The sequence below is a fragment of the Mobula hypostoma genome, chromosome 8 (genome assembly GCF_963921235.1).
Source record: "Mobula hypostoma chromosome 8, sMobHyp1.1, whole genome shotgun sequence".
Classification (NCBI taxonomy): Eukaryota; Metazoa; Chordata; class Chondrichthyes; order Myliobatiformes; family Myliobatidae; genus Mobula; species Mobula hypostoma.
This window is the reverse complement of record NC_086104.1, coordinates 93506611-93520163: the sequence shown is the minus strand read 5'-3', so window position 1 is coordinate 93520163 and position 13553 is coordinate 93506611. Positions and strand designations below refer to the sequence as shown.

General features: G+C 40.5%; 1 protein-coding gene across 3 annotated transcripts in view; it reads right to left on the bottom strand.

The window, feature by feature from the left end:
- The window catches only part of morn2 (MORN repeat containing 2), a 40576-nt gene that overhangs the window by 15791 nt on the left and 11232 nt on the right, over nt 1-13553 (bottom strand). For all 3 annotated transcript variants that reach the window (XR_010018979.1, XM_063056360.1, XM_063056361.1), the window contains exons 2-3: nt 3096-3131; nt 93-146 (exon numbers count right to left, since the gene is read on the bottom strand). Coding sequence is in view for 2 of the 3 variants with exons in the window: in XM_063056360.1 (XP_062912430.1) it covers nt 93-146; nt 3096-3131 (90 nt within the window). In the remaining variant the exon portion in view is untranslated. The remainder of the gene's footprint in view (nt 1-92; nt 147-3095; nt 3132-13553) is intronic.

The window sequence follows — 13553 nt, the reverse complement described above, 5'->3', positions numbered from 1 at the left end:
ATTTCAGACAGGATGCAAACATACTTCTATAAAATACTAGAATTCTGCTTTACTAATATCTACTATCATGTGAAGAACATCTTGTTACTTACCATATCTATCTTCATTAGGGAAGATGACATTCACAGTTAAGATTTCAGCAATTGCTTAAAGGAATATAAAGAAATTTGTAATCTTACGTATCATACATAGCATTATGTAAAGACATAGCCCAGTGTCCAGACTTTGATATTTATTAGATAAAAGATAAGGTGGCTTTACATCATTAATCTCTAATAGTATCCAGTATTCATTTACATCGGTGGTGCACAACTAGAACAGGTCAAAAGCTTTAAGTGTCTCGGGGTCAATATAACAAATGATCTGACTTGGTCCGACCAAGCAGAGTCTACTGCCAAGAAGGCCCACCAGTGCCTTTACTTCCTGAGAAAGCTAAAGAAATTTGGCCTGTCCCCTAAAACCCTCACTAATTTTTATAGATGCACCATAGAAAGCATTCTTCTAGGGTGCATCACAACCTGGTATGGAAGTTGTCCTGTCCAAGACTGGAAGAAGCTGCAGAAGATCGTGAACACAACCCAGCACATCACCCAAACCAATCTTCCGTCCTTGGACTCACTTTTACTATTGATTTGTACTCCAGGGAGCGCAAAGTGCAGAATCAAATATCGCTGTGATGATTGTACGCTCTAGTATCAATTGTTTGGCAACAATAAAGTATAAAGTGTTCTGGATAGGAAATCACTACCTGTGCGAAAACCTAATCTTTATAAACAGATTTTCCTGAGACTGAAGTTGTTATTACCATAGTCAGTTTCAAGCATATTGGCTAAATTTAACAAGACTTTTTAACAGCAGCCAGAAAGAATGTCCTAACTCTTGAGAACAGTAAGGACAGTGATCCAAAGGTGATCGTGAGAAAAAAGAAGCATGAGAAAAATGAACAACATGATAGAGTTTGAGGCCAGGGTGGTAGTAAAAATTTGATAACAGGTTTGAAATTCAGTTCTAAATTATGGGAATGTTTGAATCAAAGTCCACTATTGTGAGCTCTCTAGTTATTTCCAGTGGACCAAGCAGAATAACAAAATTGACCATTGTGAGGTACAACATAAATCAGCACCAAAAGACTGAGACAATAAGTTAAAGTTCAAAGTTCAAAGAAATATTATTATCGAAGTACATAATATGTCACCATATACTTCCCTGAGACTGATTTTCTTGCAGCCATTCACAGCAGAAAAAAGAAATACAATGAATCAATGAAAAACTACACACAAAGACCAACAACAACTAACATGCAAAAGAGGACAAACTGTGCAATTACAAAAAATAAACAAATAGTAATAATAAATAAGTAAATTAATAACTAATACAAAGAACCTGAGTTATAGAGTCCTTGAAAGTGAGTCCATTGGTAGTGGAATCAATTCACTGTTGAGGCAAATTATTTACACTGGTTCAAGAGCCTGCTGGTTGAGCGATAATAACTGCTCCTGAACCTGGTGCTGTGGGATCTAAGGCTCCCGTAACTCCTGCCCGATGGTAGCAGTGAGAAGACAGCATGGCCTGGATGGTGGGGTCCCTGACGATGGATTCTGCTTTCTAGTGGCAGTGTTGCTTGCAGATATGCTCAATGGTGGGGAGGGCTTTGCCTGTGATGGACTGAGCTGTACCCATCATCTTTGTAGGCTTTTCTGTTCTTGGGCATTGGTGGTTCCATACCAGGCCATGAAGCAACCAGTCAGGATACACTCCATTGTGTATCTATAGAAGTTTGTCAAGGTTTTAGATAAGATGCTGAATATGAGCAAACTTCTAAGAAAGTAGAGGCACTGCTGAGCCTTCTTTGAAATGACACCGAAATGGCTGGTCCCAGGACAGATCTTCTGATATGATAATGCCAAGGAATTTAAAGTTACTGACCCTCTCCACCTCAGATCCCCTAATGAGGACTGGCTCATGGACTTCTAGTTTCTTCCTCCTGTAGTCAATAATCAGCCGTTTGGTTTTGCTGACATTGAGTAAGAAGTTGTGCTGTGACACCATTCGACCAGATTTTCAATTTCCCTCCTATATGTCAATTTGTCGCCAACTTTGGCCAACAACAATGTTGTTATCAGCAAATTTAAAGATGGCACTGGAGCTGTGCTTAGCCTCACAGTCATAAGTACAAAGCTAGTAGAGCAGGGGCTAAGCACACAGCCTTGTGGTGTACCTGCGCTGATGGAGATTGTGGAGGAGATGTTGTTGCCAGTCCAAACTGACTGGGATCTGCAAGTGAAGACATTGAGTATCCAGTTGCACTAGGAGGTATCAAAGCCTAAGTCATGGAGTTTATTGATTAATTTTGAGGGGATGATAGCTTTGAATACTGAGCTGTAATCAATGAAGAACATTCTAATGTATGCATCTTCACTATCCAGATGTTCTAGAGCTGAGTGAGCAGTGACAAAGCAGTGTTAACCACAGGCAAAACAAATAGGATTTAGAATACTTGATGCACAGTATAACAGAATACATGATGTGCTAGAACGTGCTTCGCTTGTGCCTCTCATTCACAGTTCTAGTCGAGCTTGAGGTCTCTCTGCAGCAGCTACCTTGCAAAGCAGAGAGGTTTGCACCCCATGGGGGTCACCTTGCCATTTTAAATTGCTGATATTGAAAAATTTTGGCCCAATGTATCGCACCCTGAAATGAAGCTTTGCATCAGTTAAAAACTGGGTAAGAACTTGTAGCATCAATCTAGATGGGCACATTACATGGCTATTTTCATTTTTAGCCACTTTATAGCTACTCTATGTTGATGAGTGTTAAGTTTTGTACTGTGTATCCATGCCCACTTAGACTCATCTTGATATCTCTTAATCTGCACTGACATGTGGAAAAGTAGATTCAAACTAATGTGAAATAATAGTATTTTAATTCAATGTATGATCCATATCTCACATGTGAACATTCCCTGATTTCTATTGCAATTCAAACAATTAGCACTTCATCTAATTCAATTAAGGTTTTTGAGCTGGAAGGAACTAATAATTCTTATAAAAAAGAAGGCACTTAAATGAGAATAGAAAATTGTGAAGAAATCTCACCTCTTTCATTTGATTGACCTTTCTTTTTTGGCTTCACTATAACAAGAAGACAAACATGCAGGTTAAAGATAAATTAAAATGCTGTGGCTCACACATTGGAGCACAATAAATTCCACAAAAAATAGTTAATTTCACCAGTTAAAAAAGTGGACAAGCCCAAAATTCATTACCATACATGTCATAATTTGGAATACACAGGATGGAGCATATATTTTCCTGATGTATGTATTCTTGATAGTTCAGTTCCTGCCATTCCTACCATGGAGGAATTAAGCTTTTAAAATTATACGTTTATAAACAGAGTGTTATATTCTTTCCTGATTATTATGACCAAGGTAAGCAGCTTCTTCGTTCTTAGAGACATGGCTAGTTTCTTTCAATATAAGCCAGGTGCTAGGCTAGGAGTGTGGAATATCTATTTAAGATCAGCTTCCCTTCAGGTTTTCCTCTCTGAGTGAAAACACTTATCTTGAGATATGTAGCTAATGTCAACAGTTCTATAGATGGGAAAAGTAAATAGGTAATACTGTGATCCTTTTCTTGGTGTTTTCATTCAAGTGAAAAGTGGCAACCATTTCTTGAAGAAGGCAGACATTGATAAGTAAATTTGCCACATCAATGAGCCAACACAGACTCTGGTCAATCGCGAAAAAGGTTATATGAAGATCAAGCTTTCATACCGGACACAAGACTCGTGCTATTGGGTAGCAATAACCTGTGCCTTCTACATGTGACCTGGACTACCTAAAGCAAGAAGTTCAAAGCACCAGAAAAATACCACCAGTGCTGTCTCACAAGATCCACAGAAGGGCAACGTTGGTATCCTCTCCTAGGTTTTGTCCTCAGCAAATGTCCATCTGATGAGGGGTCTTTGACCTGAAATGTAGGCTCTGCTTCTCACGGATGCAACCTGGCCAACTGAACATTTCCAGCATTTTCTGTTGGTACATTAAAGAAGATTCAAGCATGTGCTTAAAGCTTCCCGGGAGAAATCCACAATCCCCACTGTCTTCTGGGAATCCTAGCCCATGACCACTCAGAGTAGAGAAAGAGCATTTGGATGCTATTGAGAACTTCAAGATAATGAATCTGGAGCACATTGAAGTCCCTTGTAAGCAGTAGAAGGAGCACACCAACTTACAAGTTATCCACCTGCTCTGTTGGTAAGATATTGAATCAAGGACCAAAGCATATAAACTGGTAAGAGCAAGTGACAGACGGGATTTTACAAGAATCAGCAGCAAGAGAAGCATAAGTTAATAACAAGGCAGAAAATGGAATTCATGAAAAAACACAGATGTTTTGTAATATGGATACATAAAAGGAAAGAGAGTAGCTAGGGTAAGGTCAGATCCCTAGACTACTATATTTGGAAAACAAGGAAATGTTTTACAATAGGTTAAGGTAGTACTTTGCATTTGTCCTCATGGTGGAAGATGGGCTACTTTCAAACACTATGTTATAGATTCGTAATACTGACTTCCATCATGGAGAAGTTAGAACCAACTAATGGTATTAAAGGCAACAAGTATCTGCACCAAAGGGTTTTAAAGGCTGTAGCTGCACAAATAGTGAAGCCATTGGTTCAAAACTCTCTGAGTTCTGGGAAGATACCAACGCATTAAAATTGGCAGATGTGACTCTATTGTTCAAGGGAGGAAGACAAATAGGTGGTAACTATAGACTTTTAAGCTAAATATCTGTGGTTGACAAGGTGCTGGGTTCCAGAATCAAGGAGGAAATTGTGAAGCATTTAGAAAAGCTTAATGTAACGTAATTAATCTAAGACAACATGGTTTTACAGAAGAGATTTGTTTGACAAATTGCTGAAGCTCTTTCAGGATATAACAAGCAGAATTGATAAAGAAGAACATGTAAATTTTGATTGGATGAAACTTGTCAAATGGACCTTGATGAGGTTATAGAATCAGGGATGTCCAGCATAGAAATGAGCCTTTTCAGCCTACCTTGTCCATACCTATCTATTTATCCGCATTAGATTCTTATCCCTTTTGTATCCAAGTACCTATCCATAAGTCACTTAAACATTGTAACTGTCTCTGTCTCCATCATCTCCTTGGCCTGCTGATTCCTGATAACCACCAGATTCTGAGTATAAAACGTTCCTCTCAAATCTCCTTTAGGTTCTCCTCTCTCATCTTAAATCTCTATCCTCTAGTTCTAGACTCCCCTGTTCTGGGATAAGTACTCATACTAACTATCCTAACTATGCCTCATAACTTTATAAACCGCTATAAAGCCACTCCTTGGTCTTGTACATTACAGTACAATAAACCCAGCCTATCCAGTCTCTTCTTATAATCTCAGCCCTCCAATCCAGGCAACACCCTAGTGAATCTCTTCTACATTCTCTCCGTATTCTTCCTGTGGTGTGGTGACCAAAGCCATGGCAAAAGAGAAAGCTGAGAATAGACACGTAGGTGTGGGAATGAAATGAGATGAAACTAGAAGCTGAAGATTGCCATTGAAGACTGTGCACAGATGTCCAGAAAAGGCAGACCCAAGATTTTGTTTTGGACTCCAGTGCCTTGTGTCTCCACATGGCGAATTCCTGGGAAAAGATGGATGTTCCACCACAAGCAGTTAAAAAAATTATATAAACATAATTATATATATAAGACTGAGGAATAATCTTTCTGAAACATGAGAGGGCCTGATAGAATAGATGTAAAAATGTTTCCACTTATGACAGAATTTTGAATGGGGACATGGAGAAAAGATTAGTAGGTGGTCCTTTAAAACTGAGGCGTGCAGAACTTCTTCTCTAAGAAAGAATGAATCTTTGGACTTCTCTACCCCAGAGTATTGAAGATGCTAAATCATCAGAAGTAGTTACAGAGGAGTAGGTAAATTTTTGAAAGGACAGTGAATTGAAGACTATGGAGAACTAAAGGAGTTGAGACCTGGGGTAGTTATGATCATATTGAATGGCAGGGCAGGCTTGAGGGACCATGCCCCTATTTCTTTTTTTTTCTTGTGTTTTTATATCAGGAGCCTCTTGCCTCATCTATGGAAGAGTCTGTGTTTCCAACATTGGCCTCATTCACCACCCCACAATCCACAAAGCTGTAGTGTATGGAACTCATCCTCAATCCCAGAGAAATTGCCTAAGAAATATTATAGTAATGGTTAGGAGTTATTCTTGGGGATTGTGACTGGGATTAAAATGAAGGCTTTAATAGCTGCAGGACTGGGTTAGAGAAGAGGTCAGTATTGGTGACAGAAGTCCACATAGTGTATGACCCACAGAAGGCCATAGTGAGAGTGAAAAGGCAATTCCAAGTGCACTACAAAGTTAGAGACCCACTTCAATGCACCAAGGCTATTACAGGGCTTGCACACCATCGCTTCCTACAAGGTGAATCCTAACAGCATAAATGGCAATGATGCTTCACTCTCTGGCAAGTTTAATATAGATGCTTTGAAAGGGAGAGTTGCTCTATACTTGTGTGAATCCTCATGCGGCCGGCAAACCCTGTGATCTTGGAGGCTGATGTTGGAATAGCCTTCAAGAGGTGAACCCCCGTAAGGCATCAAGCCTTGACAGTGTACACTGCTGAGTATTGAAAACTTGTGCCAGCCAACTGTTTGGGATGTTCAAGGACATCTTCTGTTGTGTACTTAATAATTCAGTAATACTTGAGTAATTTGTAAATATATTGTTTGATTCAGCATTCTTTGTTGTTTAAATAATTCACTACTGGTTATATGTAAAAGTATGTGAATGGCATACGTCATCACACCACATCACGCATCCATGTCCTGATAAAAACAAAACTAAGAAAGTACACAAGTTATTCTCAACTCCATGTTTTCCTTTCAGTTAGTTTTTATGTTTTGAAGTTACAAAACATAACAGTGGCGATGAGGAGGTTTTAAAGAAACTCGAGCCGACTACCTACCTGTTAAAGCACAGTGAGACATTTGAGTAAAAAGAAAAGTGCAGCAAGACGTTTGTATTTCAAAAAAGCAGTGCAGCATGTGTTCTTCGGAGGGGAAGACATGATCAAGTTTAAAGAAAAAGGCAGAAAACAGACAAATTTACGGGCTCATAAACAGTGAGTATACCAGCTGGTGATGTAGTGGCACCAGACTTCAAGATGAGTGGTCCTGAGTGTGAATCCGGCCGGCTCCTTGCACGCTTTCTATCCGTGCTGGCTTGAGTGTCAAGCTAACAACTTGGCCTCATAAGAAAACCAGACAAAAATCCTAAAGAAATGGCAAGGTTGCCACACAATGTGCCACAAGGCACAGAAAGTAACAACAATTACTACCAGGTGATAATAACAATCATCATCATCATCATCAGGTGCCGTGCCCAGTTTGAGCTTTGACTGCCATGGCCCACACACTCCTGTTTTGAGTCAAGTGGATCAATTCATTGGTATTCATTTCCGGTTCTCTGGCTGCTATCTCCATCATCATTTGTCTTTGTCTTCCTCTTGCTTTCTTCCCTTCAATCTTTCCCATAATTACCGTGCATTCTAACTCCTCTTTCCTAATCACATGTCCAATGAAGTTACGTTGCCTTTTCATGATCTCATACATTATTTCTCTTTTTGTGTTTGCTCTGTTCATGACATCCTTGTTGGATATTCATTCTGTCCATGATATTCTTTGCATCCTCCTCAAAAAACACATTTCTGCTGCTTCAATTCGTTTCCTCATATTACTAGACATTGTCCAACATTCTGAGCCATATAACATAATTGGATAAACGTAACATTTCAGTACTCTGAAGCAGGTTGTCATTTAGTGTTGGTCAATATACTCTTCATTCTCGTAAAGGTGTCTTTTGCCATCCCTATTCTTCTTTTGATGTCCATGTTGCACCTGCCACCTGATGTCACTCAGCTCCCTAAGTAGCAAAAGTTCTGTACTTGTTTTATGTCTTCCCTGTTTATTCTCAGCCTGCAGATAGGATTCTCCTTCTTTTCGGATATCTCCATACATTCTGTCTTTTTGCAATTGATAGATAGACCCATTTTTGCACTTTCTTCAACAACTGTATCAATTAAGGTTTGTAGTTCTTCCTCCGTACTTACAATTAACACAGTGTCATCCACGTATCTGAAATTATTGATGTTTTCACCACCAACTTTGATTCCCAAGATGTCTCTTATTTTTTGTAATGTTGTTTCACTGTATATGTTAAACAAATAACAATACATTTTAAAAAAGCAGAAATGGCTGGCTCCATTGGAAAGATTGGCACATTCAATTACACAAACAATAACGGGATTTTGTATGCAGAGTAAACTGAGCTAATTTTGCTGACTGCAATGGATTTAAAGGCATACAGTTTGACTGCTCAAACCAAACCGGCTGAAATGAGCTTTGCTGATATTATGAAAGTAATGCAGGAACATTTAGAACCAAAACCATTGTTGATTGCAAAACACTTTAGGTTTCATAAGTGGAATCAAAAGGAAGGGGAGTAAATTTCAGCATACATGGCTGAATTGAAGAATCAGAATCAAGTTTATTATCACCAGCATATGTCGTGAAATGTGTTAACTTATCAGCAGTAGTTCAATGTAATAATAATAATAATAATAATAATAATAATAATAAATAAATAAATAAATAAATACACAGATAAGTACATAGTAAATACATTATAGTAAGTATATATACGTGTATATTGAAAGATTTAAAATAGTGCAAAAACAGAAATCATATACATTTTTTAAAAAGTGAAGTAGTGTTCATGGGTTCAATGTCCATTTAGGAATTGTATGGCAGAGGGGAAGAAGCTGAGCGTGTGCTTCTGTACATCTTTCCTGACAGTAACAATAAGAAGAGTGTTTGCCCTGGGTGATTGGAGTGCTTAATACTGGACGTCACCTTTCTGAGGCACTGCTCTTTGAAGATGTCTTGGGTACTATGGAGGCTAGTACCCAAGATGTAGCTGACTAATTTCTGAAGCTTCTTTCGGTCCTGTGCAGTAGCCCCCCACCCCCATACCAGACGGTGATGCAGCCTGTCAGAATGCTCTCCGCTGTACATCTATAGAGGTTGTCTGAGCATTTTCAGTTCAATGATGGGCTTAATGATACACTGAGAGATCATTTAGTTCAAAGGTTCAAAGGTCCAGTTTAATGTCAGAGAAATATATACAATATACATCCTGAAATGCTTTTTCTTCACAAGCATCCACGAAAACAGAGAAGTGTCCCAAAGAATGAACGACAGTTAAACGTGAGAACCCCAAAGTCCTCCCCCAGCTCCTCCCTCCCACACATAAGCCGTAGCGAGCAACAATCTCCCCTCCCCCCCAGCAAAAAAAGCGCACCCGCTACTGAGCACAAGCGTGAGCTAGGCAATAGCAAAGACATAGACTTGCAGTGACCCCAAAGACTACTGCATTTCATCCGGCATTCAACAAATCACAGGTTCTCTCTCTCCCTCTTAAGGGAGAGGGAGATGTCCCTCATTTTCACAGCGAGTGGGAGACATAACAACAACCTGTTGGTTTACGATAGTCATAGTCATAGTCACACTTTATTGATCCTGGGGGAAATTGGTTTTCGTTATGTCAAGTGTGACGCCAAGCAGAGCTGCAGGACAGATGATACTAATGAGAGAGATAACGGAAGACAATGGAGAAACATTCAAAATGCTAATAAGAGAGAAGAGAGAGATTAACGAGAAAGAAACACAATTCCGATGTTGGCGTCTGCGACAGGCTGTTTGCTTTGAACCTGAACTGTTTGAAGTTTGATGGACCGGTGATACCCCAGCAGGGGGATAAAAATAGCAGGTTTGCTAAGGCACGGCACACACGCCTCGAGACCCTGGAAAGAGCAGTGTGCCCCACAAGGTGGTGGAAGTTTGGAGGACCGGTTAGCGAGAATCGGTCAGAGGCTCACAGGGTGTAAAGGTACGATTGGTGGGAACCTGGTGTGTGTCCGTCCTTGCCTGGGTGCCGGGTTCACCACGGAAGAACGATCGCAACCGGAATGGAGGGGTCATAGTCGGTGACCACAGCTGGATCAGAAGGCATCGAAAAGGTTTGGCTGAAACCAACTGCATCTCTCACTCTCTCTCTCTCTCTCTCTCCAACAGTACAACAGTGACTACTGCGAACTGCACTAGACTGAACTGAACTCCGCTTCACTTAAGACTGATCACTTTACCCCTAGACTGCAATAGAGCTTGGTTGATTCCTATTACCCTATTTCTGTGTATATGTGTACACTATTACTGCTAACCTGTTACATTTATATCCTTGCGATTAGTGTACTGTATTACTTATTTCTTTAATAAAACTTTATTAGTTCCTAGTAATCACAGACTCCAACACGTGTTCCATTTCTGCTGGTTTGGCAACCCAGTTACGGGGTACGTAACAGTTACAGTTGCACCATAAATACAGGTGTCCCCCGCTTTTCGAACGTTCGCTTTACGAAACCTCACTGTTATGAAAGACCTACATTAGTACCCTGTTTTCGCTTTCAGAAGGTGTTTTCACTGTTACGAAAAAAAAATCAGCGTGATAAAAAATCAGTGTGCGAAAAAATCAGCGCGCGATAAAAAGGCAGCACGCGCCCCAAGCAGCCGCTCTCCCCCGGATTTGGAATGGCATTCTCACCGGAATTGCTTAAACACGAGCCTGTGAGCAACCATTTGCAAGATGAGTTTTAAGGTATCGGAAAAGCCTGAAACAGCTCGTAAGGGTGTTACACTTAGCGTAAAACTAGACCTAATTAAGCGTTTTGATCGTGGTGAACAAAGTAAGGACAACGTGAGTTTGGCTTGTGGAAGCTGACGAACATGATGTTGAAGAGGTTTTGACATCCCATGACCAAGAACTGATAGATGAAGAGCTGATGCAATTGGAAGAAAAAGGATAACAATCGAAACCGAATGAGTAATGATAAAGTAGGACTTTAATTTTGAAAGGGTACGTCGGTTTAGGAGATATTTGCAGGATGGTTTGAGTCCTTACAAAGAACTGTGTGATAGAAAAATGCGCGAGGCTCAGCAGTCAAGCAAGCCTTCCAGATCAGCCACAGCAGACGAAGAACCTCGGCCTTCAACATCGAGGTGGGCAGAGATAGAAGAACATGAGCCGCCTGCTCTAATGGAAACAGACGACGAGATGACACCTAGTGTCCCACCACCCCAACCCCCAGGCCACGGACAGATACCAATTCGTGGAGAATACAACGGTAGCCGGGAGACACACAGCACATCTTTAAGAAAAAAGCCGAAACAAACATGCTAATTAATTAGGTGCCGCCGACACGTAATTGTCAGCCCAGAACAGAGATGACACAATTGGAAATCGGCTGTACATAAATTATTTCTACCTTATATTGGCTGTGTATTTTTATGTGTTATTTGGTATGATTTGGCAGCTTCATAGCTTAAAGGTTACTGGAAAGCGCGTTTATGCCAACAGCGCTTGTGTGAGATTTTCTGCCAATGGCGCTTGCGTGAGATTTTCACTACAGAGAACAGATCAGTAATGATTGTGGAAAAGTATTTCTATTTTATATAGGCTGTGTATTTATCATATCATTCCTGCTTTTACTATATGTTACTGTTATTTTAGGTTTTACGTGTTATTTGGCATGATTTGGTAGGTTATTTTTGGGTCTGCAAACGCTCACAAAATTTTCCCACATAAATAAATGGTAGTTGCCTCTTCGCTTTATGACATTTCGGCTTACAAACCGTTTCATAGGAACGCTCTACCTTCGGATGGCGGGGGAAACCTGAAATTAAATAGTAATAAAACCATAAATAATTAAATAGTAATATGTAAGTTATGCCAGGAAATAAGTCCAGGACCAGCCTATTGGCTCAGGGTGTCTGACCCTCCAAGGGAGGAGTTGTAAAGTTTGTTGGCCACAGGCAGGAATGACTTCCTATGACGCTCTGTGTTGCATCTCAGTGGAATGAGTCTCTGGCTGAATGTACTCCTGTGTCCAACCAGTACCTAATGTAGTGGATGGGAGACATTGTCCAAGATGGCATACAACTTGGACAGCATCCTCTGTTCAGACACCACCATCAGAGAGTCCAGTTCCATCCCCACAACATCCACTGAGTTTGTTGATTCTGTTGGTATCTGCTACCCTCAGCCTGCTGCCCCAGCATGATCGCACTGGCCACCACAGACTCGTAGAACATCCTCAGCATCGTCCGACAGATGTTAAAGGACCTCAGTCTCAGATGATGTTAAAGGACCTCAGTCTCAGATGTTATTAAAAAGTCTGTTTAGTCACTTTTTTTTAGTTTGTGAATCTTACAAGAAAGCATTCAAAAATAGCTCCTAACTGAAGTACAACTTATATTTAAAAGAGCAGATGAAATAGCTGTATCGATAGAAATAGCAGACAGGGAAGCAACTGAGTTGCAGTCAGGAATAAAAATGAGCATAAACAACATTGCAATATCTAACCATCAAACTGTCTGGCTGAACAAGTTGTGTTACCATTGTGCAGGGGCGACATTCATCAGATTTAAAGGTGACAAAGTAGGACACATATAAATAGCATGTCAGGCAGACAAAAATAAATAGACTCCACAGGGAAGAGAGAAAGCTAAAAAGTCAATTTGCAATTTCAAAAAGGGCATTATAGGGCTGAGTATCCTTGAGATTTACAACATGAAAACTAGCAACTGATAAGCAATATACACCAGAAGTAAAGAGCAAATTAATTAAAATAGAATTGGACACTGGTTCAGTTGTTTCAGTTGTTACGTACCCCGTAACTGGGTTGCCAAACCGGCAGAAACGGACCACTTAGTTGGAGTCTGGTTTAACAGAAACTAATAAAGTTTTATTAAAGAAATAAGTAAAACAGTACTCTAATCATAGGGATATAAATGCAACAGGTTAGCAATGATAAAACACACATGTACACAGAACTAGGGTAATAGGAATCAACCAAGCTCTATCGCAGTCTAAGGGTAAAATGATCAGTCTCAAGTGACGCAGAGTTCAGTTCAGCTTAGTACAGTTCGCAGTAATCGCTGTTGTGCCGTTGGAGAGAGAGAGAGAATGCAAATTTTGATTCAAACAGACCTTTAATGTTCTTCACAGTTAGCTTTCCGGCGAACCTTTTTATGTCTTCCGTGGTCACCGACTGTGGCCCCTCCGTTCCGGATACGACCGTTCTTCCGTGGTGAACCCGGCACCCAGGCAAGGGCGGACACACACACCAGGTTCCCACCGATCATACCCTTTTCACCCTGTGCGTCTATGGTCGGTTCCCGCGACCAGACCTCCAAACTTCCACCAACTTGTGGAGGCACACCGCTCTTCCAGGGTCTTGTTATCTCGTGATCTCGTGGTGTGTGTCGTGCCTTAGCGAACCTGTTCTTTTTATCCCCCTGCTGGGGTATCGCCTGTCCATCAAACTTCAAACAGTTCAGGTTCAAAGCAACCGGTCTGTCAATATTCTGAAATGTGTTTCTTTCTCG